This window comes from Crocodylus siamensis, chromosome 1 (assembly GCF_052110815.1).
Source record: "Crocodylus siamensis isolate JL-2025a chromosome 1, ASM5211081v1, whole genome shotgun sequence".
Taxonomy (NCBI): domain Eukaryota; kingdom Metazoa; phylum Chordata; order Crocodylia; family Crocodylidae; genus Crocodylus; species Crocodylus siamensis.
Window position 1 is genome coordinate 345,377,524 of NC_143395.1, and position 27,605 is coordinate 345,405,128.

The 27,605-nt window shown below is 41.4% G+C and overlaps 1 protein-coding gene across 2 annotated transcripts in view; it reads left to right on the forward strand.

The window, feature by feature from the left end:
• The first annotated feature begins 8,252 nt into the window (after positions 1-8,252).
• KLHL1 (kelch like family member 1) overlaps positions 8,253-27,605 on the forward strand; it is a 489,325-nt gene continuing 469,972 nt past the window's right edge. For both annotated transcript variants that reach the window (XM_090024576.1, XM_090024581.1), the window contains exon 1: positions 8,253-9,110. In XM_090024576.1, coding sequence (XP_089880702.1) covers positions 8,611-9,110 — 500 coding nt within the window. In that variant the 5' untranslated portion in view covers positions 8,253-8,610. The remainder of the gene's footprint in view (positions 9,111-27,605) is intronic.

Sequence of the window (27,605 nt, forward strand, 5' to 3'; positions counted from 1 at the left end):
CCTGAACTGACCAGGTCACACACAGTCACTGATCAATTCATCCCTAAATTGCTTTGACACAATTCAGTTATCAGTAGGTGCTCTCTTTGCAATTAATTCCTCCTTGATTAATTTGACACAACTCAAATTATCAGTTTTTCCTTCCTTTGTTATTGATTTTATCACGTTGAACCTGAATTAATCTATAGTCTTAATTGATACAGTCCACCCTTATCATTAATTAACTTCTGTTTCTCATTTTGGGTCTTCTCCTTTTAAATTTACTTTAGCTCTCAAGACCTGCTCACCTTCTGGGCAGGCATGGGTTTTTCTCACCCTCCTGGGCACAACTCTTCTTTCTCTGGAGCTGGGACAAACCCTGTATACATCAGAATCTTACCTGGATGACTGCTCCCAGGTCAGTCTATTGTTCTCTCTTTTCTCAGCAGGATCCTTCTTGCAATCTTCACTCCCTGTTTGTGTCTCTGCACAAGTGGTGAGGTACCTGTACTGTCTTGCTCTCCCCTCTCTGGGAAAAAAGGTAATCCTGGTTACTCCCTTTTAAAGAGAACCGGAGCTCCAAGGGTCTTATGGGAGCCAGCTCCTCCTGCACTTGATCACTGCACATCCGGTTTAACTCTTTTGGTATTGAACCAGGATTTCCCTGAGGCTGTGGGCACAGTGGCAACAGCACTCTGCAGCCACAGGGACTATGCATAATAGGGCCCAGGATTGGCACTCTATTACAAGATGCCTCCATCAACTCCAAGGAGCTCAGAGGCCCCTAATTGACTGTAGATAGTAACATTATTATAACAGTTGTGAAGAGAGCACCCATTATCTTCCCTGTTGAAGTGGCCACAGGGAATCTAATGGTGCAACAGTCATGAGAACAAAAGGAAAGCAAGCAAGAGGGAGCCTGGCACTGTGATCTAATGAAGGAAGTAGTCCCCTGGGAGGGAGAAACTGGGCTCTGGCTTCCAGGATATTTTCTTTAAACCAATAGCTCTTGAATGTAAAACACTAAACAGTCCTGGGGGGCGGGGGGAGGAATGTCTTTATCACAAGGCTACAACGTTGTCTTCTGTCTGGCTTTTGTGGTACTTGGTATCCTCGTTAAAGAGATAGAACATGTGGGTTTGAATTTTCTCACACTTGGGATGGTCTAGAAACCCAGGTCTCCCAGTTTCTAGTTGAGATCTTTAATGCTTATGCTATTATACAAAAAGATGGCCACCACTTTTGGCTCTGTTTCTGATGAGGTGAGCATGTTTTCAGTGTACAGAGTAGCCCCTGTACTCTCTGCTCTTAGTGTAAGTTAGGTGCACTTCATGGTCACAAAAAGATGAAGTATTTCAGGCACTTCCCATGTCTTATCTGGATTGGAACAGAGCATAAGCAGCAGATAAGTGTCTGGATGCTCAAGTCTAACTATATACCCTGAGGCTGTTTCAGGTCATAATGGAAGTGCCTAATGAAATTTGGTATTTCAGGTGTTTTGCAGCTGTGGGAGTCAGGTTGATTTGGTTCACTTTTCTGCTTAAGTGTCTAAAATGTGTTTATAATGTATCTAAACCCTGGTTAGGCATCTATGACAATTATTTGAATATATTCCAAGATCTCCTTTTTATACTCGATTTCCATCAAAGGTATTTCTCTCCTTTTGATTATATTAATGTGAAGCTTTCGAGTTCTGCTAGATTCAAAACAAGAAAACTAAGAAATACCAGTAGCAAATGAATATCTTCTATCTTGCTAGGAAACATCACCCATTCCTTTCTACAATCTGTCTACAATGATCCATGTGTTTAGTACCTGCAGACTCAGTAGATACAAATCATTATAGTGAGGGACAGAAGTTACACATAAACCAGTTTCACTGATCAGAAACTGGTTTAAACCTGTAACAGAACAGAAGTTCAGTGCACGTAAACTGGTTTTAAAGTGGCCAAAACTGGTTTAAGATAAACCTGGCTGAATGTAGTATTGGACTTAACTGATTTGGGTCAAACCGGTTTATGCAACTTACGTCCCAGACCCCCTTATGGGTTAAAATGCTGAATCCCCCAGCATCCCAGAATGCTCTGCAGGCCTGGGCTAGGATGTGCTGTCTGCTCCACCCAGCAGGCCTGGCCCCACCCCTCTGCCTTGTAGACACAGGCCTGGCATGGTCCCCTGAGGCAAAGGGATCAGGGAGAGAGTTTACTCCATCCCCCTTCCACTGGGGGACTGTAGCCAGGGTCTGCCTGGCTGGAACGGAGCAGCCCTACTCCAGTAGGGGTATGGCCAGTTGGCAAGGCCTCATCATCTGTCTGTCTCAACCATGGGTGGGGCTGGGGCTGTGGGGCTGAACTGGGCTGGCCTACAGGCACTGAGGGGCCAGCCTGGGTTTCAGCTTGAGCTGCGGTCATGGGAGCTGCATGGACAGATTGCTTTCTGCTCCCCACGTTCAGGCTGGGTGGGGCTGTCACGGAGCTGTGACCTGGTGGGGATGGCCCTGGCCAGGTCATGGGGGCAGGGCCCTTCCCAGCTGGCTGCAGCTCTGTGACAGCTGGGCCCAGTAGCACAGGTGGCAGTTGGCTGGGGTAGCTTGCAGGAGCCAGCAGGTCCGGAGCCCAGCAACCATCACTGTACCCCACTGGCCCAGCATTTGTGATCTGAAACTGAAAGAAACTTCTTCTGCTTTTCTCCAGGTGCCCAGCTGGGTCCTTACACTGCTAGAGTACTGTGTCCAATTTTGGGCCCACAAGAAGCACATGAACAGTTTGGAGAGTCCAGCACAGAGAAAAAAAACTGATTAGGGGCCAGGGAGGCATGGAAAAATGTGGATTTGGGGTTAGTTTTTTTTAGCTGAAAATTGGGAATTGTTTTAATCAGAGAAAACCAGGATCACTGCTTATGAGGAAAACTAAAAGAACTAGGGTTTTTTTGTCTGAAGAAGTGGGGATTTGATAACAATCTTGAAATACTTGAAGGGCGATTATAGGAAGGATGGTGTTGGCCTTTTCTCTGTGGTTACAGGGGACAGGACCAAGAGCAATGCACTCAAGCTTTAGCAGATAAAATTTAGGTTGGAAGTTAGGATGAACTTTCTGACTATCAGGGTCTTCATGCCTTGAAATAGTCTACCTGGAAATATTATGGAAATCCTATCCTTGGGCGTTTTCAAGAGCAGATTAGACAGACACTTGGCTGGGATGTTTAAGTCAAGGATCCTGCCTTGAGCTGGGGGCTGGACTAAATGACCTTGTGAGGTCCTTTCCACTCTTGCTTTCTAATGATCCTATAGGGTGCACTGAGGCTGCTCTGACATGCTGTCATTACATGAGGAGCTGCTCCAGTGATCCGTAATTACATGCAATTCCAGTGTGTCGGAGCAGACTTGATTAATCAAGCCTGCTGGAGATTGGTAACTACCGCAGACTCCAGCAGACTCCAGCATCATGTGTATCCATGTTCCTGTACTGAAAAGTGGCAGTGTGGGCACTTTAACTAAAGCTTGTTGAATGCTCTGGGTGCTTTAATTAAAGCACCTCTGCCTGTCTCCTGGGGCATATGTATAAACACTCACATTTAGTAGAAGTGGATCAAGTGCAGATAGATTTTAATGAATGAACAGCATAATGCAAGCATGCTAAACTTCATGAACAAGATTTACAGCTAACCCAAGCTTGCAAGGACCTCAGTAGCTTCTCAAGTGTCATGTTTTTGTCATGTTTTTTCTAACATAGTAGGGATAAATATGTTTTCCTTTTCCCTATCAGGCATGAAGATTTTATTTTTCACTTTTTTTTCATTTTCAGAACTACTTATTATAATCATTTTAAGTATATTTTATCCCTCTAATGCATTGATTCTCTTACTGTATACTTAGGAAACCAACAGTTTAATTATTTGGAGATTTAAATGTGGTTTGTTGTTCATCTTGGCATGCAATGATCTATGCTACACAGGGCACTGACAGACATGCAGCTCCCCACTGTAACTCATGGTGCTTAACAGCAAGTGCTATGAATCACAGAGATCCCCCTGACCCAACAGATGTTCTCCATTGGGTCTGAGGGGCTGGATGATTGAGCTCCAGTCTGCATGTTTGCAATCTCGCTCCCCTACCTCCCCCACCCTCCTCATACTCCCAGCTCTAGTGCTATAGTCAGGGTGGGAGGGAGAGAAAAGAGAAAGTTTGGTTTGGGGTTTGCCCAGCCTGCACTGGAGGAGAAGGATGGGTGGATTAAAGTCCCTCCTGAGGTGGGAGAGGCTCCAATTCACCTGCTTCCCCCTCCAGCATAGGCTGGACAAATCCCAGACCAAACTCCCTCTCCTCCCTTCCCCTCTCCCATCCAGAAGACAGCACCAGGGGCAGCAGCCCAGCCCTGCTCCCAGTGAGCACTGACCAGTTAATGAAGGTGTTCCACTTTGGAGCACCTTCATCTAAATCCTCATGTAATGAGGGTTCATGTGTTGTGCGATTGGGCACTTTTGAAGTGCTCTGCAGCTGTGCACTTCTGTCTTACTGTAGAGTACTTTCTGGGGGTCAACTGCATGACAAAACAACATTTCTGTCAGCACCCATTATGTCCTTTGCTTTGTACGTGGGACTAGTCAAAGGAACATTTTTTATGCAGCGGAAGCACCAACAACAGAAACTTCAAAACATAAGTAAAGCATGCTATTTTGTTCTTCTACTCTGTGTCAGGAAATCAACTTTCCCCTGTATACTATAGTGACAGGGTCTACTTTGTTGTGGTTCTTATTCACTACATACTGACAGAGATCATTTTTACATTGATGAGTGTAGTGTAAAGTAACAAATCCATGGGAGATAAACATATCTAATTAACATAGTAACATGGTAGAAAGGTGTTTATCCATTTTCAAATCTGAAAAAGACTCTGATATGCATGCTGTCTAATAAACTATTAAAAACCAATACAAAAAGCACCATACCTATGATTCATAGCAAATACTTGTGTTATGATGTACACAGGATTCAATAACCATTAAAATGTGCAATTCTATGAGTAAAATTTTGATAAATAGAGGCCCCAAGTACAAGAAAAAAAATTACAGAACTACAAAGGACATAATGTTTGCTGAATGTGAAAACAATGACAGAACATGGTTTGCAAAGGCAGCATATCCGTTTTGTCATATAATTTTATTCACAAGTTGCTAGAATGGTGTTAGCTACATTCAAAAGTCTAAGTCATTTTGTTGACTTATATTTCAAAACTTTAGTTACAATAACTCATAGTTACAATATGGCTAGTTTTGTTTACATATTGGCATTTATCATGGTACTTATAGTAGCCAGTCTAGAAAAATGATTACAGTCGGGTTGATATTGTAATACTTTACAACCCATCAACTCTTCACATCAAACCATGAAATAGATGTTAGTCTAATAGATATCATTCATAGAAGTTATCAGGTTCCAAATGCCTTCTCTGAATTTTATAGCATATTTGGTGACATGTAGTCTTACACATTAGAATGTTTTTTTCCAAACTTCAGTTACCATTTTATACATAGGAAAAAAAAGCTTAAATTAACTGGACAGACATACACATCTATAACCATATAGATATATGTGCATGCTTGTACACATATGTATGTGCAGATATTTTAAGCTATTTTGTAGAGCTAAATATTTCTGTATAGTACATTATCAGATGGTACTAATACCTTTGGAATGTGTATTCATCATTAAAATCTTCACAAATGTCTTCACAAATGATATTCAGTTCAAGTTTCTAAGGTAAAAAAGTTTTCCCCCCCCTCTTATTTCTGGTGCACACTTTGCTCCTATCTAATGTTCTCCCAAATAGGACATATTCACTCAGATCAGTACGTGGAAAAAAATAATCTTTCTTCTGTTTGCTTTAAAGGGCTTTTGGTCTTTTTTTTTATCACTGAATACTGAGAGCCAAATCGAGGCACAAGGGACTTTGCAGTCCAGCTGTTGTGGCATAAATCAATATTTAAAATGCACAGTAGTGATTTTTCTTCCTCTGAAAGTAGGGCTTTATGTTCTGAATTTCTTGCTCTGTTGAAATACAGAACTTTGTCTAGGCTAGAATGCAAACTCTAATTCGGGCTTATACCAGGTTTACTAGCTCAGTGATGAGTGAGAGGAACATTAATAGAACTTCTGCTAAATGTTTGACTCTTGTGCCCCTCTGGGGGATTAATCAGGCTGTGGCTTCTTCAAGAATAAGAAGCAAAAATATTTCTAGTTGACTTAGGGAAAGCTTGCCTTTACCCCTTCCACCTGCACTCACAGAGGGTTTGATTCAACAGACTTTTGATGGTTCACTAAAGCAGGAGTTAAAGCTGGTTACAGTAGAAGAGTATCCTGAGGAAATCATGACCTTTTTGATTATTTTCTTAAAGGAGAAACCCTCTCTTCCCTCCTCCAAACAACTAATTTCAGCAAGGCAAGTGGTTTGCAGGCATGCTGTGTATCATTTTATTGCCTGCAGCCTTTCATGCATTTTATATGATGATTTATGAGCTAGAAGGTGATGACACGCTATCCAGTTTTGCCACTGTATCCCTCTCCTAGCTATTCACCACAAAACCTTTCCTTCTATAATGATGTCCCAGTGGCAAAGTGCCCTTTGCAACACTCCTCCCCGTTGGGTAGATGCCCCCAAGGCGAATTTCTCTGTTCTGATGGAACCTCCCTTGGGTTTAGCACTGTCTGAATGCATTGATGGCAGACATAAAAGGTGAGGAGCAGATGTGGAGCGCTATTCTTTTTTGACACGAAGGGGCCTTCTCTCTGGTGTTTCCCACTATGGCAGGAGCAGGAAGCCAAGAGGCTAATGAATGAAGCTTGCAGAAGAAGTCGTTAACCTGTAACCTTCTCACAGGCAGCACATAGTCTATTAAGTTCACACACGCTTATGATTCATGCTTTTTTTGTTTACTGCTCCTTATGCATTTCCCCGCTCTCCCCATTGTGGTTTTAGAGCCATGGAGCTGCCTCAGAACCAAAAGCATCATCAGCATCACGATAATGTTAACAGTATCAACAATTACACTGACAATAATGACACCGATTTTGGAAACAGCATAATTAATAATAATAATATGAACAATATTAATGAAGATGACAATAACAATAATGCTAATACTGATATTGATAATATTAATGATGATATTGGTAATTATGACAGCAGTAATGGTGATATTATTACTAATATGAATAATAATAATGACTGATCATGTTGATAATGATATTAACAATGATATGAATGATAATGATCATAATGACAGGGATAATGGTAATGTTAATAATATGAATAATGATTATGACAATAATCATGTCAATAATGGTATAAGTAATAATATTAATGATATTTGTCATAATAACAGGGAAAATGATAATAATGACATGAATGATAATGTTGATAGCCATGACAATAATGGGATGACTAATGATATTAATAATGATATTGATCATAATGACAAGGATAATGGTAATATCATTAATAATATAATATCATTAATAGTGTAATAATTATAATAGTGAATAATAATGATGAAAATAATGTTAATAATGATATAAATAATAATATTAATAATCATCACAATTAGAAGGATAATGGTAATAGCATTAATAGCATGAATAATAATGATGACAATCATGTCAATAATTACATGAATAATAATTAGATGAATAGTCATATTAATGCTATTGACCATAAGGACAAGATCATGGTAATATCATTAACATGAATAATAATTATGACAGTATTGTCAATGATACTACTAATAATATCCATGATACTATTAATAATAATGACAGCGATTTGGGCAATATTATTATTAATAATATATATCGTATTAATAACGAAGACAATCATCATGTTAACCATACATGCAATAATACTAGTAGTGCTATTGATGATGGCACGTATAAGGGCAGTAGTATGAGTCATATGGATAATAATATTCGTAAGGAGAATAGTAACGCTAACATGATAAGTAATATCAATGTTGACGTGGAAACTGATGACAATAATACCGGCCATAGTAATAATAACGATAACGATGATAGTAATGATGACAATGACAATGCTGCTGCTGATAGTAACAGTGACGACACGACACGCCGAAGAACCCTGAGTGACAGCCCCCCCCACCCTTGCAGGAGGCCGAGCGAGGCGCCCCCCAGGGCCCGGGGCGGGTCTGCGTCACGGACCGGGGAGGGGAGGGGGCGGTGGGAAGAGCTGAGGCCTCTCGGGCGGGGGGTGGGGGGGCAGGGATCCCAGCTCCCCCTCCCTTCTGTGCACAGCGCCTATAAAACAGCGCTGCCTCCCCTCGCCGGCACTCGGGCTGCGCTGGCCCGAGGCGGAGGCGGCCCTGAGGTGATCGCGGCTTTGCCTCTGCCCCCGCGCCTCGCCGGTCCTGAGGCGGCTGCTGAGCCTCCCTGTGTGTGTGCGCGTGTCTCTGTGTGTGTGCGTGTCTCTGTGTGTGTGTGCGCGCAGCGCGTGTGCCTGCCTCCCCCCGCCCGCCTGCTCCTCTCCCCGCTGCCGCCGCCGAGACCCGCGCCCACCCGGCCGGGCCGGGGCCAAGCCCCCGCCGCCTGTCGCCCCGCGGGGCCGCGGCAGCAGCAGCAGCAGCATGTCCGGCTCGGGGAGGAAAGACTTTGACGTGAAGCACATCTTGCGCCTCCGCTGGAAACTGTTCAGCCACCCGTCGGCGCCCGGCGGGCCGGCGGGGGGAGGCTGCCTGCAGCAGGACGGTGGCTTCGAGCACTGGGGGCCCAGCCAGAGCCGCCTGCTGAAGGGCCAGGAGCGGGGCAGCGGCGCCTTCTGGAAGAAGCCTTCCTCCTCGTCGTCGTCCTCGTCCTCCTCTTCGTCGTCCTCCTGCTGCCCCAGCACCCCGCTGAATGGCACCCTGACCCGCCTGCAGCCCGGCGGGCATGGGCTGGGCCAGCCCCAGCACCCGGCGCCCAGGACCATCTTCTACGTGGAGGCCCTGGAGGAGGAGGAGGTGGTGGTGGTGCCCGGTGGGATGGACGTCACCCCGGAGCAGGAGAAGGCGGCCCTGGGGGTGTCAGAGGTGAAGGAGGGCTACTTGGATGGCAGCAGCCAGGCAACAGGTGAAGGATGTGGACACAGGTACAGTCATCCCCGTAGGGACCAGCGTGGGGTGGGGTGGGATATGGCGGGAGGACAGTGGTGACATGTCCCAGGAGGTGCCCTGGTTGCCTCCCAGCCACCTCCAACTGTCTCACTCTGGGTCTGGTGAGTTTGATGATGGAGCCAATAAAAAAGTTTCTCAGGGGTGATCATCTGGAGAGCTTGGCTCCCGCTGCAGGTGCCATGCAGTGAGGCCAGCCCTGTGGATGCCACAGGCTACAGACTTGTTGGCATCTACTCTCTCTTTTTCCATTTCCCTGCCCCCCCCATTATTCTACCCACAGCAGAACATGATGAGGAACCTTCGAGGTAAAGTCACCAGCATGTTATGAGGCAGGGCTGGAAGAGATGGGTCAGTGCCTGAAACGTGCAGATAAAAGTTTGATTAAAAAGTAATCAGCGGCCTGAAGGTGTGATTCCTTGTTTCCTTCCTTAGTTACCTGCTTGCTAAAGAATAGTTGGCTTGGTATTCTCTCTCTTCAAGTATATCACCTGGGTAAGCAAGTTGTGGGACAACCCACTGAATAGAAAGTTAAGTGTGTCCCTTAAAAATCCGGGGCTGGCCATCCTGAGGAGGGTCAGTGGTATCTGGGAAAGTTTACGGTTAACCACATACTTACCAGAACTTGAAAGTTGCTTTTAGACACTTGCTTTTCTTATAGGAAAGTTTTTCTGTCAGGTGGTTGGTTCACTTGCTCTCTGGAGGAGAAATGCAAGCAAATATAAAATAATAACTAATTTCTTCAAAGTCTGAAGTGTAATTAGCATAGATTCAAAGGTTTCCAGGGATTTTGATGCAACTGAGACTAAAGAGTAGGTCCCAGAGGACCTTCAACTCCACATTAGTCTGGCTCGACTTGCCTTCCTTTCCCTATTACATAAAACCATTTTAATTGCATTTCTTTTCTCCTGTACTTTTTCTTTATAAACTATATGTGCAATTTTATTTATAAAAAGAAAGGAAAATCTTAACATTTCATGCATCCCATAGATGATTCGTGTTCACTGCATTGCAAATAAAGTTAAAGTTACTAAGTTAAATATTTTATTATATACCAAGACAACTCTGTAAATAATATCAGACTGCATTAGTTAACATTAGATCTTAGTTTGGCAGAAAGCATGTTAGAGTATGTGGAGAAACACAATTCAACATATTTTCTAAAGCCAGGCTTTTCATAAAAAATCAATTATTATAGTTAATTTCACAGTAACTACTTTGTTTAAACAACTGCAGTACATTCAAGGCTCAAGTCAGAATACATTGTTAAAATGGGAGGTCAGTGATGCTAAAGTTTTAACCTATACTGGAGATAATCATTCATAACCAGTTGGATGTTTAATATAGTATTAAAGATACAAATTGTTAACAAGGAAAACTACTCACTCTTCATAATAAATACTTGAACTGCACTCATCAGGTTAAAAAAATGTACCTGGTTCTTATATATTTTCTTTGCACACACTTCATATTGGGAACATCATTGACTTAGGGGTCCTCAGATATTCTGTAGACTGGGAAAGGAAAAAATATTTCCTAGCTTACTGAATGTTAATGGAACGACTTAATTTCTTCATAAGGATAGGTATGATAAAATGGATTTTTCTCACTTATATATGCATTTTGTGATAATGTGTTATTGATGAATAATGTGTGTTCTTGAGTTTGCAGACTGTGTGGGCTCTATACTTTTGATTTATTGACACTTCAGTAGTCACCATTGCTGCCATTGTTTTGTTCAACTTCTGTATTATAGAATATATACTGAGTAGATAAAATGGTTAATGAGTTAAATACACTTTTCCCTCTTGTGGGGTGGGGGGAAATTTGTATTGTTTACAGTAATTTTATAATCCAGGATTTTTTTTTCCCTACCAGGATAATATCTGTCTAATTCTTTCAGTTTTGAATGCCATAGGGAGACATTAGAAAGTACTGAGAATTTATTTGTTACGGTTAGATGTCATCAGTTTATCTTTCTGATACCATTCTGCACAGTGTACTACAAATAATTCTACAGTCATTAAAAGTGATTAACACCCAATTTGAACCTACTCTAATCTGTTTTGACCAGTTAGAGTCCTCTTTTCTACAGAAGCAAAATTTTCTATAATTAGTATTAACTTCACTGTGTCTATTGCATATATGATCTATACTTCACTTTTGAATAACAGGTTGTGTTCAGATTTGTGACATAAATGCGCATCCTTCAAGTACACACCAGTACAATTTGTTAATCTAAGTTTGTTCAAGGTTTTGCTCCCTTGTTCACACATTTTTGATGTGCAACTCAAGACTGCTCTATACTTCAAATTTCCAGCTGTTAAATGGTTCCAAGGGTTTGTCATTTCATTTTGTGTGATGTCAGAATACATTGACAACCTTTAGAACTTTTGTTTAGGTAAGAGACCTTCCTATTCCAGAATGTACCCATGGTTGGGACTCTCACTTAGGATGTGGATGAACCAGCTTCAAATTACTGTTCCGCTTGGGTTGGACAGGGACGTTTAATTCAGGTTTTCCACACTTTATTTGAGTGTCTTTGGCTCTCCCATATGTGGTCTGTCAGAATTTCTGGTCAATTTCTATCTGGGAACAGAAAGATTGGACTAAGTTTTGTTTAAACATATGCATAAAGTGTGTGTGTATATATTTACACTGACCCTGCAAACTCACTTACTACAAAACTAATTTTTTTAAGGTGGCATATTTCATACCTATAATTATGTTAACTCATGGGTTTTTGTTTTTTTTAAAGTATTTAAGCAGAAAATGATAAGTCATTTTAAAACTTTATATTTCAGAATGGTAGTATAGCTATGTTATAAGAAATATAAAAGCATGTATATAGTAACAAATCATTTATGGAAACTAAGGAAATATTTGCTTTTTCTTCATGAAAATGACCTTTTTATTTATAAGAACATTTTTTTATGAAAAGGATTTTTTTCCTAAAATTTTAAATACATATTTCCATATCTGGTGTCTTGAAAGAATATACAATTCTTTAAAGTTAATGCATTCTTAACATAAAGGCAGTCTGAAATTAGAGTTAGTTCCTTATGTGTATAATTAAAGCCATAAGTGGGCATATCAGTAGCATCTTCATGCGTAGACTAAATGTATTATATCACTTATGGCTGATATGAACCTTATTTCTTCCTTTGCGTTCTGAAGTGCACTCACAGTCCAGGAACGAGAGGAGTTTCCCATTTTATTGACATAAAATTTTATGCTCATGGTCTTTAACAACACATCTCTTCTTGGTAATTCACAACTCTTGACAAAGGCTTAATCTTTACATCTGTACTAAAAACTTACCTATTTATCTTAGTTACTTGAACTTCTTATTTTAATTGTACTGTTCTGTGAAATACTGTCTAGTCCCTTTCACGATGCACGCTATGCAATTTTGAACAAATTATTTTAAAAAGCACATATAGTTCTATTGTTCATCTCTAAAGAATTTTCCATGTGGCTAATCCTGCAAACATTATGCACGTGTTTAATGTTATGTATGTGAGCAGAAAAATGTGGATTTTGGTTTAGTTTTTTCAACTCATATTGGGGATTTTTTTTTAAATCAGAGAAAACCAGGATCCCTGGCATTCAGTAAATTAAATGCAATTTATTTATTCTGCTTGAAAGATTACGTAGGTCACTTAGAAATAACCATAGCAGACAAATCAAGTATGATCTGTAATAGATTTTTTCCATGTAGTTTATTAAGAAACATTGTTAAGGTTTTAAAAATTAGTAAGGTCCAGAATTACGATGGCCTACACAACTTTAATTCACCCCTATGCATATTTGCATAATGATACAGTTTTAAATTACATGGTAGCATTCTACAGGAGCCAGTCTTATTCAGTGAAAAAGATTTACATACTTATTTAAAGGGGAGGAGTGAATATTTTAGGTTCTCTGTATTGTTTAGTGTGTAGCACCATGCCTCATTTACTTTTCAGTATTCAAGACTTATCATAGAACAAATTTATTAACTTACCCATGGACTTTTCTGTGGCATTTATTACTGAATATCTGAGTGCTTCAAATGCAATATGAAATTATTCTCAATACTATTGTATTTTTCAGATAGAAAGCTGAATCACAAAGACTCTCATTCATAATTTTCAGTGACAAAAACGGAGTTGCCTAGAACATATGTTTTCAGAGTACAGAGCAATATACAGCTAGCACTTTTTATGGCTGCAGCACATTAGCTTCAGTTGCATCCATGAGCGCTTTTCTAACTTGCAAACCAAGGTCCTGCAACCAAAGAGCACTTGAGAAAGTTTAGTTTCAATGATATGTATATCATCTTATAAAAACTCTGTGGCAGGTATAGAATCCAATTCTCTAGGGAATCCTTAAATTATGGAAATCTTAAGTGCCACTTTTGTTCCTTGATCTTTCAACACACAGTTTTCAACTTCTGCAAGGGTCATATACACAACTGTCTCCTTCATAATATACCCCTGATTCAGTTTTAGTTTAGGTATGTGATCATTAACTAAAGGCTGAATTATAATACATTGCAATTATAATGCATGTGCAATTGAGTGCTCAATTAAGGTTACTCTGTGAAGATATTACATATACTTTCTGCTCAGCACTAGGTGCTGAGAGAGAAAAATGATCATGCTCAGTGAGAAAAGAATATTTGTAGAAATTATCTGCTAAAAGCAGATGCCTCTACTGAGCATGGTTGAACTGTTAATTAAAAAAAAAGGTTATAACCTAGACAAAATGTGGTAGATTTGCACAGTTGGCAGAAAGCACCCCTCTGAGACAGCCTTTTCACCTTTCCCTCCAGGAGATATCAGTCTTTCTGCAAATGTCATTAAAATGGTTCACAGAAAAGGTGGCCAGAATTTTTAACGTCATATATTTTTTGTAATCTCACTCTTAGAAATGGCTAAACAAGTTGACTGAGATTTTCAAAAAATCAGCCTGAGGCAGACACCTAACATGGACATACTTAGCCCAAATTACTAAAGTTGCGCAGTTCTAGATATTCCACTTCTCGTAATGCATAAAACACAAACTTAAAGCTCACTATCATTAAAAATAGTAATTGACTCTAGAGATATAGGTATCACCCTTAAAAGAAGTTTTTGAATAGATTGAAATTGTACTGTGGTAATAAAGTTAATGAATACTGCCCATAATTTGCCAATTGGTTTAAAATAATTAATGCATTATATTCCATTCATGCTGATAGTTTGTGAGCATTACATTCATTTAAGGTGAATGCAAATTAAATAAATTAAAATACATTCTAGAAATGTGAAGGTTTTTTAGGGTTTTTTAGTTTTTTTGGGTTTTTTTAATGCCAGGAGCCACCAGATGGTGCTGTTACACATAGTTTTACCTGCTACTTCTCTTACATGCAACCATCAGTCTTTGAAGAAACAAATTGTTAGTTTTGTTATGTAATGTCTTTTTGAGGGAAGCTTTTGCAAGCATCTAGCAAAGTTGTTCTTTGACCTCATGTTTCTAAATGGAACAAATTCTTGGTGCTTTTTGTAAGGATGCCATATACAGTATAAAATAAAGAAGTTCCTCTAGGAAAATACCTATTTAGTATATTAAAACAACTTCTCCTGCAAAAGCAAACTGCCCTGCAAATCCTTGAGATATACTACTTCTCCACAAAATGGTGGAATCATTACGGAATCTGTTTTTCTCCAATATTAAAGAAAAAAAACAAAAAACAATCCCCCCCAGTTTTTTGATTTTAAAAAAAGTAACCCCAAGTCCACATTTTCATGTAATTAAAATGAAACATCACTAATATGCAGACCTACATATAGTAGTGTTTCATTTAAAATCACAGGAAAATGTGGATTTTTAGGTTACTTTTTTAATCAGAAGATTGGGGATTATTTTTTTTTTTTAATCAGAGAAAGCCAGGATCCCTGGTAATCATATCTAGTACTTTCTATTTATTAATAGTAACTTCACCAAATAAGAGTTTCAGAGGGATTGATAGATAGTTTCCATGGGGGAAAAAATGAAAAACAATCTTCATTTTAATATTTACAAAACAAGTGTCTATGTAAGTGCTGAAACATTTCATTTCAACACTTTAAAATAACTCCTGTTTTTGAAATGACGTTTTTGAAAATTGAACTAAATTAGGAATATCTTTTTTGGTTCAAGACTTTTTTAGGTTTATGAGGTAAATTATTATAACTACCATAATATCTACATCTCTGTTCAAGAATATCAAACTGCATCTAAGAAATGCTGACAAAATCAGTTTACATCCTTTGGAAAATTCCATTATTTCAACATGTGCTTTCCTTGCCTTTTTTTTTTTACTTTTATCTAAAAAGATAAGAAATATTTTTCTTACCTTTTTGACCAAAGAAATATGTTTGTTTCACATTGACATTGAACTGTATCTTCATAAGTTGTCACAGTACCTTATGGAAGGTACAATGCCTCATGCCTTCATTCTCCTCTGTGGGCCAGGACTAGTTGCAGAGTCCATTTTATACCAAAATCTGATCTCTAAACACTGTGGTGCACTGGCAAGCTTATTATAGACAGGGAATCCAGCCCAAAAAAGAGAACATGCACATGAGGCATTTGAACTACAGGTTTCCCTCGATTTTATGTGGGTTCCATATATGTGAATTTGTTCTTATGTGAGCACCCTCTTTCTAACCAAAATTCCTTATTTGAGGTAAATTCACTGTTTTATGCAGTCAAGGCTCTGCTTCTTCCCACAGACCTGAGTTGCTGGGCTGTGCCGTGCTGTGGTGCAGGCAGGTGGTGTCGGCTACTTCTAGTCTGTTGCAGCAGCTGGGTTGACTGGGGAGAAGAACAGCCCTGGGAGTTTCAGGGCATGTTGCAGCCCAGTGGCTACAAGCAGCTGGCATTGGCTGCTTCTGCAGGGATTGGGGTGAGTAAGGAGATGTGGAGGCCCCGGGCTTCAGCAGGCAGCAAGGCGGCAGGAACTGTGAGTAGGTGAGGGTCGTGGGGGGGGGGTTGGGGCGCGGGATGGGGGTGTGTGGCTCTTGCTGCTATGTGCCCCCCAGGAGGGCTGTGGGGTTGTGCTGGGTTTTTTCTGGGTAGCGTGTGCCCCTGAATCTGCGCATGGCATAACAACAAGCTGCCTACCTGGTGGGCTGGGTGGGGGGGTCTACGGTGAATTTTGGGGTGACAGCAGCCCCCCTCCCAGTGCCACTGCCTACCTGGAGTGTTGGGAAGAGCCCAATGCTGCCTCCAGCCCCAGCCTTGCTTGCACGAATGAGGCAATGGCGCTGGAAGGGGGCTGCTGCCACCCCAAAATTCACCATAGTTCCCCCCCCCCCCCAACCTGCCCACCAAGTGCTGGGGAGAGCCTGGTGTTGCTGCCGGCCCCAACTCACAGTGGCAGTCTGCTGTTGTCCTGCACAAAGATCCAGCGGCCTGTACCGCCCCCAGGAAGAGCCTGGCGCAGCCCCCAGCCTGCAGCTCTCCCATGGGGCATGTAGGAGCAAGAGCTGCACCCCGCTGCCATGCACCCCGCATGCATTCACAAATCCTGCTGCCTTGCTGCCTGCTGCAGCCCCAGGAGCTGCTGATGGGTTGCTCTGCACCCCTCCTCTTGCCCCTTCCCTAGTCCCAGCTTTACTCCTTCTCTCCCTCCCTCCCTCCCTCTCTCATATCTCTATCTGTTCTATTGTAAACTGGGTTTGCTTTATGCAAACTCGACTTATGTGCAGTCTCCGGGAATGCATGTACCACATAAATTGAGGGAAACCTGTATAACCTTAATTAGGAACTGCCAGAATTCTCCTATGAAAACAATTGATTTATTTGACAGATAATGCATTTTTAAAGAAGTCCCAGTATACTTGTTAACATAAGGTTGAATATATTTCCTTCTGAAACTAATGTTAAACACTTTAACTTAATTTTAAATTTCAATTTTTAGTAATTTATTACCTTTATTAGCCGATATACTTGCTTACAGCTTCTGTATGTGCTTAATAAACATTTTAATAAGTAAAGTGATAGTTATAGTTGGGTGCCTTAGGTTTCAATTTTTTAATTGTCTCGAATATCTACAAGCAGGTTTCCAAATGTATCTAGATGCATGGATGAGGGAGATGCTTGCTTGGGATCACCACAACCTTGTCTGGTCTCTGAGGGTGCCCTCCCACCCTAGTACCAGTCAGGCATGGCTTCTAGAGCAGAGGTTTGAGTTGTGGTTCCTTCTCACTCTAAGACACTAGCCCTTACGTTCTTTACCCTCTCTGGCTCTCTGTAGCTGTTACTCAAGAAACTAACATCCAGTTCTGCTCCTGTGAAAGGGACTTCATCTCTTGTTGGGGAGAACAAGCACAACTTAAAATTCCAAGTATCAGACAGCCCCACTTCAGTAAAATCATTTACTGGGATAAAAGTTACCTAGCCTTTCTCTGCCCACTTCCAAAGGATTAAGCATCTTTCAGTTTCCTTTGCAGTCCCTTCAGTTCCTGAGCCCTAAATCCCCTTTACTGGTCTCAGTTTCCAAACTGTCCTGATTGTCCATCCCTGCTACATTCATTGCCATATTTATTTCTCCCCTGCCTGGATATCTTCTGGGTGTTACCTGCAATGCTCACCTTTAAATGTCAGCAAAGCTACTTACATTTTTGTAGATGGACAGCAAAACAAAGCAAACCAAAACAAGTACACTTCAAATGAGTAATTGTCATTTACACCAATGAAGTAGCTGTTCCATATGTTCAATAAAAAACAAGAAAAGTAGATTAAAGTACAGGAAAGGGATGAAATACACTGACGTTGTAGAGAACCGGAAAGGAGATGTTTAATGGAAAGCTAAATGTAGGCAGTGTTTTATTTAAATGTAACTAAAAGACGAGTTTCCTGATCTAGGTAAAATTATGTCCTCTCATGGATTTTGTAGGTCCTCCCAAATGTTTTTTTTTTGTAATTGTTGAAATTCATTAAATACACCAGAGTTGAAGGGAAATACTTGTTGCTTTTTTATTTAGGATTTGTCTTACTGCTACAAAGTATTGAATAACATATATTGCTTGGCTCTTTATACATTTTACATTGGCAATCTTTGACTAAAAACAGAAAAACGTCTGGTATCAGGAACCATAACTAAAGTTCCAACTCAGTGCCCTGATCTCTAGCCTACAAACTTAATAATTTGCTCTTCATGTGGCCCCAAAATATGCATGATTCACTGCCTGGAACAGGATGGGTAGAAGGCACTCTCACCCAGCTTATCCTTTAGCCTTGTTAGGTTACTTTCTCAGGAATTAGGATAAATAAATTTAAATCCTTTTAACCTGACAAGGTCATAAAACTCAGTTGTCCTACCTTCTGGCCAAGTGCTCTAACCATTATACTTTTATTCAAAACCAGACTGCTATCATTTCTTCTTGTAAGCACCAATCCTTAGAAAAGCAGAATCAGCTTAGATATTGTAAAACTGCTGTCCATCCCTTAATCGTCATTTCTTCAGACTACACTTACGTAGTTCTCACAACTTTTCCTCATGCAACATGCATTCCAAGCCCTTTATCCTTTTTGTTTTGGGCCTCTTAATCCAGTTTCTCTAAAACCTTTTTGAAATCTGGTGTCCAGAAATGGACATGATATAGCGTCTGGAGGCAGACCAGTTCCCTGTAGAGTGGCAACATTATTTCCCATGTTTTATATATAATAATTCTTTTAATGCACACAAACATTTGCTTTTTTCATTCCCCGACAGTATCATATTGCTGGCTCATATCAAATTTGTGATCCTCCACAACCCCCACATCCTTGGCAGTGGTATTTCCTAGACAGTTTTCCCTCAATAACTTCACATTTGTTTTTAATTCACTAGATGTAGCACTTTTCATTTGTCTGTCTTGGATATTATTTTATTTTTAAAATCCATAATCAGGGTTTTTTTTAGTTTATTATCTATTATCAGTTTTCTAATTCATCAAAATCCTTCTGAATTTTAGTCTTTACCACCAGCATGTGCAACCTTTCTCAGTTTGTTTTCACCTGCAGTCTTTATCAATGAGAACTTCATTCCTGATCTTGAATCAGCTATTTAAGGTCCAAAGTAAAGTTGGGGTTCTGCTCAGTCTTTCCTACAGGCCACCTCTAAGTGACTTTCTGCTCCATCACTGTGCACTCTGGATCTTCCTTTGGGGGGTTCCTAAGTCTCTCCATTAACTGAATAAGGAGTCTAGATGCTTATCCCTGTATCTGGATTACAATTCATGGCCAGATACCAAAGCTTCATGTATGCAAAAGTTTCAGTTGCCAGACTTGATTTTCCTCCAATAACTCCCCCTTTTTTTTCCTTCTAAAAAATTAGAAAAAAGCTCCCATTAGTGTGATACCTGTCATTTTTCAGATGGTGAACAAGGGACAATGTTGAAGTAATACTAGCATCAGAAATATTCCACCTTCTATAGAAGCAACTAATCCAGTATTTCTTGTACCTCTGGCCCATATTTTCAACAGTGGCAGCTTTAAAGGGGTGGATGCTTTAATGGACGAATATTGAATCAGCTATATCTAGATTCATTACCATCCCTGGGGTCCATTATTATTGCTCTAGAGATACCAAAGAAAACATTTCCAACCATTTTCCTAAACAGCTATTAATATAGCTATCATCCATGAATTTGTCTAGTCTCTTTCTGAACTTGGCTATGCTATCCGTACTACCATCTCCTGTGATGAATGAATTCCACAAGTTAACTATGCATTGTATAACAAAGTACTTTCTCTTGTTAGTTTTTAAAATTTGTCTTCTTTTAACTTCAGTAGGTGCCTCTCATTGTAGTGCTCTGGGACTTAGTGAATAACAGTTCCCTGTTCACTTTGTCTTGTCCTTTTGTGCTCCCATCCAGATGAGCCCGCACATGCCTCTTGGAGCATCTCAAACTCCTTTTGAGTGTAAGAAGCATGTGCAGGAACAAGAAAATGTTCCCCACACTGCAAACTTACAGCATGGGGGCAAAATTAGATCCCTGGGTATCCACGGGTAAAAAAAACCCCCTGCAGATAAAAAGAATGTGGGGTAGGGCATGGTCCCGGGCCATGCCCTGAGGCAACCAGAGGCTGGGTCCTCCACAGAGATGCTCTGGCTGCCAGAACATCTCTATGGTTGGCTCTTGCCCAGGTGCTGAAGCACACTGCCTACCCATGCATCCTGGTAATGGGGGGGAACCCCAACCCCCCCAAAATTCACTGGCAGTTTCAGCTGCTGTCAGGAGGTCACTGGTGCCCCCTCTCCTGCACAGCAGGGCCAGGTGACAGCCCCAGTGGCCCCAGCCTGGGCCCTGTTGTCCTGTGCTGTGGCGGAGGACACTGCCAGGAGGTCCCAGAGCCCCCCCTAGCCCCTGCTCCTGGGGTGAATAGAGGCTTTAAGAAAAAAAAATGACAGAGGCTGCAGTGGGGGAGGGGGCAGCCATTAGGGGCTGGGGGAGGGGAGAGGTGGGGCTGGGTGAGGCAGCCATTGTGGGGGGTCTGGGAGAGCAGGGGGAGGTGGGGCAGCCATTGTGGGGGCTGCAGGAGCTGGTGGGGGAAGGGCCAGGTGGGGCAGCAACCTGGGGAGCTGGGGGAGCAAGTGGGCGTGGGGCATGTGGGCCCTGCAGGGGAGGTAGCCCCTGAGGGGGCCATGAGGGCTGTAGACCCTGTTAGGGGAAGCAAAACCTATAGGTATTTAGAATTCACTTTTTTATGATGATAGAGACAGTGGTAGGCTTCCAAACTGCTTTAACACTGTAGATATATCAATAAAACTTTACCCAACTGATCGTTGTCTCTCTGTCTCTCCCTGTGTAGTGGTCTTTTGTTTTAATTGTGGAGGAACACAATGACTTTGGAATTTTTTTTTATATGGGATTTTTCAGTTTTCCAATAGGGAACACCAGAATTCCTGCTAAGGAGGCCAGTGGCAGGACCCTGCCTGCTCAGAGTTGGCACCTTGGACCCCAGCCGTGGCTAACCTCCTGGCAAATTGGATGCTTTGACAGTTCAAAGCAGGCCACCACCCTGGAAACATCTTCCAGGCAATAGCTGCCCGGATGGCCAGGCAGAGGCATACATGGTGATAGCGCCGCACAAAGGCCAACCCTGCAGCCACAGTCCATTGGCAGCTGGCCCAGAGAGGCAGATGCCTCTAGTGGCTGTGCAGTCCCATCTGGGTCTGGCAGGTATGCATCAGGTCACAGCCAGGCAGTAGCCTCCACTGCCAGACTGCTGCAGTGAGTAAAGGGTGCAGGGAACTCTCAGGGCTGCTTCAGCAATGCAGCTGGCACAAGGGTTAGGGTCCCCAGGTACCAATTGTTTCCAGGAGCTCCTGAGAGCAAGTAGCTCTGAGTTACTTGCCAGGGCAGCTTTTCATACTGCTGGGGACAACACAGGTGTTGGCCTGGGGCTCTAGCTCTTCCCTGCTGCTGATATGGGAGGATCTAGGCAGGGTTATTTTGCCCCAAATGGCACAATTTGCCCCACACCAAAGTGCATGTCTAGGCACGTGCGCTGAGGCAAAAAGCCCCATCTCAAATTTGCACTGCTTCTATTTGAGCTGCTGCAAGTGCATGTGCCTGCATGTGTGGACGCACCCCGTAATTTTATGGGCCTCTACCATATCTTCCCTCTGCTTTCCCTTTTCCAGTCCTTCCCTGTCAGTGTTTCATCTGACAGCTTGTCTCTAGGGCTAGGGACAGACATTACACATAAACCGGTTTAAGTGATCAGAAACTGGTTTAAACCTGTAACAGAACAGATGTTCAGTGCATATAAGCCGGTTTGAGAGAAACCAGGTTGAACGTAGTATCAGACTTAACAGATTTGGGTCAAACTGGTTTATGCAATGTCTGTCCCAGACCCCTTGCCAGTTTAAATTAAATCAGACTCCTCCAGCATCCTGGCATGCTCTCTGGGCTGGGCAGAGCTCTCTGTTCCACAGCAGAGCTAGCCCTTCCCCTCTGCTTCCTGGCTGCAGGTCCAGCAGCCTCTGCAGGTCTCTGCCTGCCTTCTGCTGCCCTCCTCTCCCCACTCTTTGCTAAGTGGGCATTCTCTCATGCCTTACAGACACATTTCAGCATTAGCTAGCAGACCACGTGCTGGCTATCTCGGCACACAGGACAAAGGCAGAATCAACAGATAGCTGGTAATGTCCCTTTGTTTTCTTAACGGGCTGATAAACACTGAATTAGGGGTAATAAACATTCCATTCTGGGCTGGTCAGGAAGGGGGGAAGCCCTCCCTAATCATAGTGTCCTACGGGGGCATAGTCAGGCCCCTCCTTGGCTCAGCCCTGTGGAAGGGAAGGGAGGGTTCCTCTAGTGCCAGCTCCACTGGCTTCTAGCCTGAGCCACTGCAGGCATGTGCCTGCATTTCTGGGTTGTCTGTCTGGTTTGGCCTAGCTAGTTTAGACTAACCTGCAAAGATTGAATGCTCAGTGCACAAGCTAATTCTATTCCATCTCAGAGGAAAGGCAGCAAGAGGGCACAGCAGCCCCCCTGGCTCTCCAGGGACCTAGCAGACCTCCTGAGGCTAAAAAGAAAAGCCTACAAAGGATGGAGGATGGGATTCACCTCCAAAGAGGAATATTCTGCACTGGTCCGGTCATGCAGGGAGCAAATCAGGAAAGCCAAGGCTGCAACTGAACTCTAACTAGCTTCAAGCATCAAGGACAATAAAAAGTCCTTTTTCAGATACCCAGGGAGCCAGAGGAAAAGCAAGGGCAACATTGGACCCCTGCTGAACTATATGGGACAACTGACAACTGACGCCCAGGAAAAAGCCAACCTATTAAATGGGTACTTTGCATCAGTTTTTCATCAGTCCCATGGGACGCCCATGCCCGCTGCGGGATAGGAAGGTCCGGGTGAGGGAGATCCCCTACCCTCCATCAATGCTTGAGAGAAACCTTGTGAAGGAACACCTTGAGAGGCTGGATACCTTCAAGTCAGCTGGCCCTGACAATCTACACCCCACGGTACTCAAGGAACTGGTGAGCATCATAGCGCAGCCTCTGGCATGGATCTTTGAGAACTTCTGGTGTAGTGCCCAAAGACTGGAAGAAGGCAAATGTGATGCCTATCTTCAGTAAAGAGAGGAAAGTGGATCTGGCAAACTATAGGCCCATCAGCTTGACTTCTATCCAGGGGAAGATCTTAGAAAAGTTTATTAAAGAAGCCATCCTTAATGGCTGAACAACCATTACCTGATGCCAACATCCTGAGGGATAGCTAGCACAAATTTGTTGTGGGTAGGTCTTGCTTGACCAATCTCATTTCCTTTTACAACCAGATGACCTATAACCTGTGGTGTCCCTGGTCTTTGGATTTTTGCCAGACTGGAGAAGGAAGGGTCCAAGGCCTCAGTAGTCAGGGAAGAAACAGTAGGAAGGCTGACTTCTGGAGATATTGGCAGGGCTTGCAGGGGGCCTAGGTCGTAGCCATATGAGAGGGTAAGAAGCTTTTATTCTGCCTGCTGTTCTGTCTTCAAACTTGTGGTCAGTTTTGCTTGTATACTTATTTTCTTCATAATAAACTGTTTTGCTGTTTTGTCTCCTTACTGATTGCCGGTGGAAAGAGGTACTGGGCAAGTGATATTACAAGCTGGCCAATCCTGCAGAAAGGGAAATTAGTTTCTTTCACAACCCAAAGGAAAGCCACCTGGAACTGATGGATTCTCCTGCTGCAGCTGTCAGGGTCAGCATAAGGGCAGTAGAATTGAGGCTTGTAGGGATTAGGAGTTATCCCAGAGTGGGGAGAAACTACGGGCTCTGGATGTTTTATAACAACGATTAACCTTTTTTGTTGTTGTTGGATTAAAATTACTGTAAGAATCTTAAATTGGAGGAAGAAATAAAGGCTAAAAACTAAAACGGCACCTCTCGCGCATCATCTGTTGATAGGGCTGTGGAGCTGGAGACAAGAATTCAGCAGAAACTCTGTTAGAGAAATCATCTCTACCTCAGTGTACCAGACCGTTCCCCAATATACACTGCTGTTGCCCTTGTTGAGGAGAGGGCTGTGGAGTTAAGACAGGAATCCAGAGAGACTTTGTTAGAGGAATCATTTCCACCTTGGTGAAGTGAACCCTCTGTCAATATAAACTACTGCTGCTGCCCTAGGCAGCAGCCTAAAAGCTACAGTCAAAGGCCACTTGTAAGCCTGAATCATTTTTTTTGTCTGACTTAATCTGTTTTTTAATTATCACTAATTTATATAATCCTTGATGGTGGCATTCTTATTTCATTGTTTAGTAGGTGGTTCTTTCAACAGTATCTGTTCAGCAGTTGCTCTGTAGAGTCTAGTGTATTTTAGGAAAGGAATCCCTAGATTAGGGTTAAAGTTCTATAACTGAGAGCTCTGCTTGTTGTAAATATGATCATTGCTCTATCTATAATAGAACCCTTTCTCATAGCTTTGCTGTCAGTAAATCAAGATCTATCTACGCAGCTGAAAATTAATAACTATACTGTTAAGAAAGGTCTAAAAAGAACCTCTTCCTTTCAACTCAGTAACATTACCATTAATCTATTAATATTCCAATGATATAATTTAGACAATTTGAGACACTGGAAGAAAAGATAAATAAAGAAATCTTAAAAAAACAAAAAAACAAAATGATACCACATCACTCACTATGGGTACTATGGAAAAAGGGAATTTTAACGTAGACATATCAAATCTACAACTGTCTTAATCTTCAGAGTTTTCCTTCATTGCCTGACTGTTATCTGAGGAGACAAGTCCTGGATATGTGAAACAACCCTACAGTGGGAAAATGAAGGTAACCAGGATTCCTCAGAATATCAAATTCTCTAGGTATCTTTCATGTCTTCAGTTGTTGATGTGATAAAAGAATAAATAAAAAAAATCTACTTTTATATGAATTAATAGTAATTCAGAATATAATCTATGACTTAAAATCACATGAGAAGCCCATGGTATTTTACTAAATGCATTTGAAAGAAAATAAACAAAGAAACCTTAAATAATATTCCTAACCAAAGGAAAATTCAAAATAGTAATGTTATTACAATTGATGACTGACAGTTTCAGTCTCAGACCAATAAAAACCTCTTTATTTTTATCAAGCATAGATTAAACAAAATAAAAAAATTAAGAAAACAGCATATTTTATTACTCAGTTTTTATCCACGCAAAAGAGAATTTTGTTAAGCATGAAACAGGGCATTGCACAATTTTTAGCCAAAAGATTTAACATTTCACTTCAGCTATTGGAAAATAATATTATTTATGTATCCTGGCTGTAATCCTCAAAGGGATTAGCTAGATATTCCCTATTGGGAATTGGTTTTAGGCACCTGATGGTAAAATGGGCCATCTTTTTCTTAATGGGATGGAAATTAAAAACAACATTCTGCCTTTTCAGAATAAGGTGTATTATAGACACATGAGGTCCTCAGTTCCTACTAATGGTTACCTTTGTCCTGTACCTGTGAACTCAAGAGATTAACTAGACCCCTAAGCAGAAGCAAATTCCTTCATCTCTTTCATCTCTAGTTGAACTTGGTGTACTGGTTTGGAACACTTCTGGGATGACAAATACATTATCTGATCTGTTCTGGGATGACAAATACATTATCTGATCTGTTATGGAGAAGTTTTTTTAATGATTTTGATATTGTGATTTTTACAGGAGACATGGTATGGGAAGATGGTTAATTTCATTCTATAAAAATGGCTGGAAGGATAGAACGAAGGAATGGCTGGAGGGAGGATTGGTTACTCTCTTCTCAATAAGGAGTCTGGCTGAGGGACTGGAAATTGAATAGTACAACTATCTCTTAGCAGTTCTCATTAAATTCCATGGTAGAGTTCCCTTAATTCTTATTAATGCTTGTTTATTTCCCGCTGTGTACATAAAAATGAATGCAATCTTGAAATAGGAATTGTTACATAATGATCTGGAGATGATCTGAAATTAACCTCCAGATCTAGAAATAATAATAGCAAGTGACTTCAATGTTAGAATTGGTGGCCCTGATATCCATGATAATGAAGACATAATTAATGAAATATGGGGACCAATTGTATGTGATAAAGCAGGGGAAAATAAAGATAATCAACACTTTTGGCAGATTATAGCCCAAAGGGACAAAAAAATAAGCTCAGTGATGTGTACATTCCTGAAGATATGTGGGTTTTGCTTTTAAAAAAATGAATTTAGCAACCTATTCTCGGCCAGTGAGGGAAACTCAGGAAATGCTCACTGAAGGAAATTTTATCTTTTAAGCCACAAGCAGGTCAATACTCACTTCTGAATCTCAAGTAAGAACATATATATTCCTACTGGATAATGGAAAGTCTCCTGTCCTTGATTTTCCTCCCCCCAAAATCTTCAAAAAATTCATCTGTTGGTGCCTAATTATATGGGAAACACTCTCTTAACTACAAAAATAGATTTTTGAAAATAACACTCTGAGAGAAGAGCAGTTTCAAAGAAAGTTATTTTTGTGTGGACCATTGCTTAATGTTGCATTATTTGGCATCCAGATATGTAGAGAGACAATATAATTTATACGTAGCTTTCATAGATCTAAAGGGAGCTTTTCACCCTATTACCTGTTAAAAAATATGAAAGATATCAATGGGAAAAGATCTCCTACTATTGCCTACAGGGTCAATGCATGGGGGTGCACGTACATGCCCTGAGAGCACCGGTGCACTGCCTGTGAGGCCACACTCCCTGTTTAGCTGGGAGTGGGGCTACTAGCAAAGTGGACACAGGTGTTTTATGGTGAGTGAGATCTGCTGCTGGGGGATTCCCCCCGCCCAGTGGGATTGGCTGTCAGGGGGACCCCCACTTCCCGGTCACTGACTGGTATTGGGGAGGGACACATGCCCCCCTGACTCAAGAGGCACTAGACACCCATGATTGCCTACTTCTCCAGTACAGTATCAATGGTGTGTTATGAGCAGGCATCTTGGTTTTCTCTGATTTAAAAAAAAATCCTCAATTTTTCAGATTAAAACAAGCAACTCCAAATCCACATATTTGTGTGATTTTAAAATGAAATGCCACTAATTTACACACACACACACACACAAAGATATAAAAAAATTAAAAGCCTATATGTATATAAAACGAAACACCACTATGTATATGTATAGTGGTGTTTCATTTTAATCACACACAAATGTGGATTGGAGGTTACTTTTTTAATCCAAAACTTAGAGTTTTTAAATTGGAGAAAACCAGAATCCCTGGTTATGAGAACGTTGGTCATTAAGTCATGGACATGACAAGGATGTTGGCTTTGCTCCACTACTTTTTAATCTATTTCTGAATAATCTAAAGCATGTGCTAACAGGGAGACAATTTCATGCACTTATACAGCACAAGCTTTGTTATCCAGCAAGAGTGGAGATTGGGGGCAGGGTGCCAGCATCTAAAAATTCCAGTTATCTGAGAGTATACCTAGCAAGGAATACAGTGCTATGCTTGTAGTGCAATTTTTC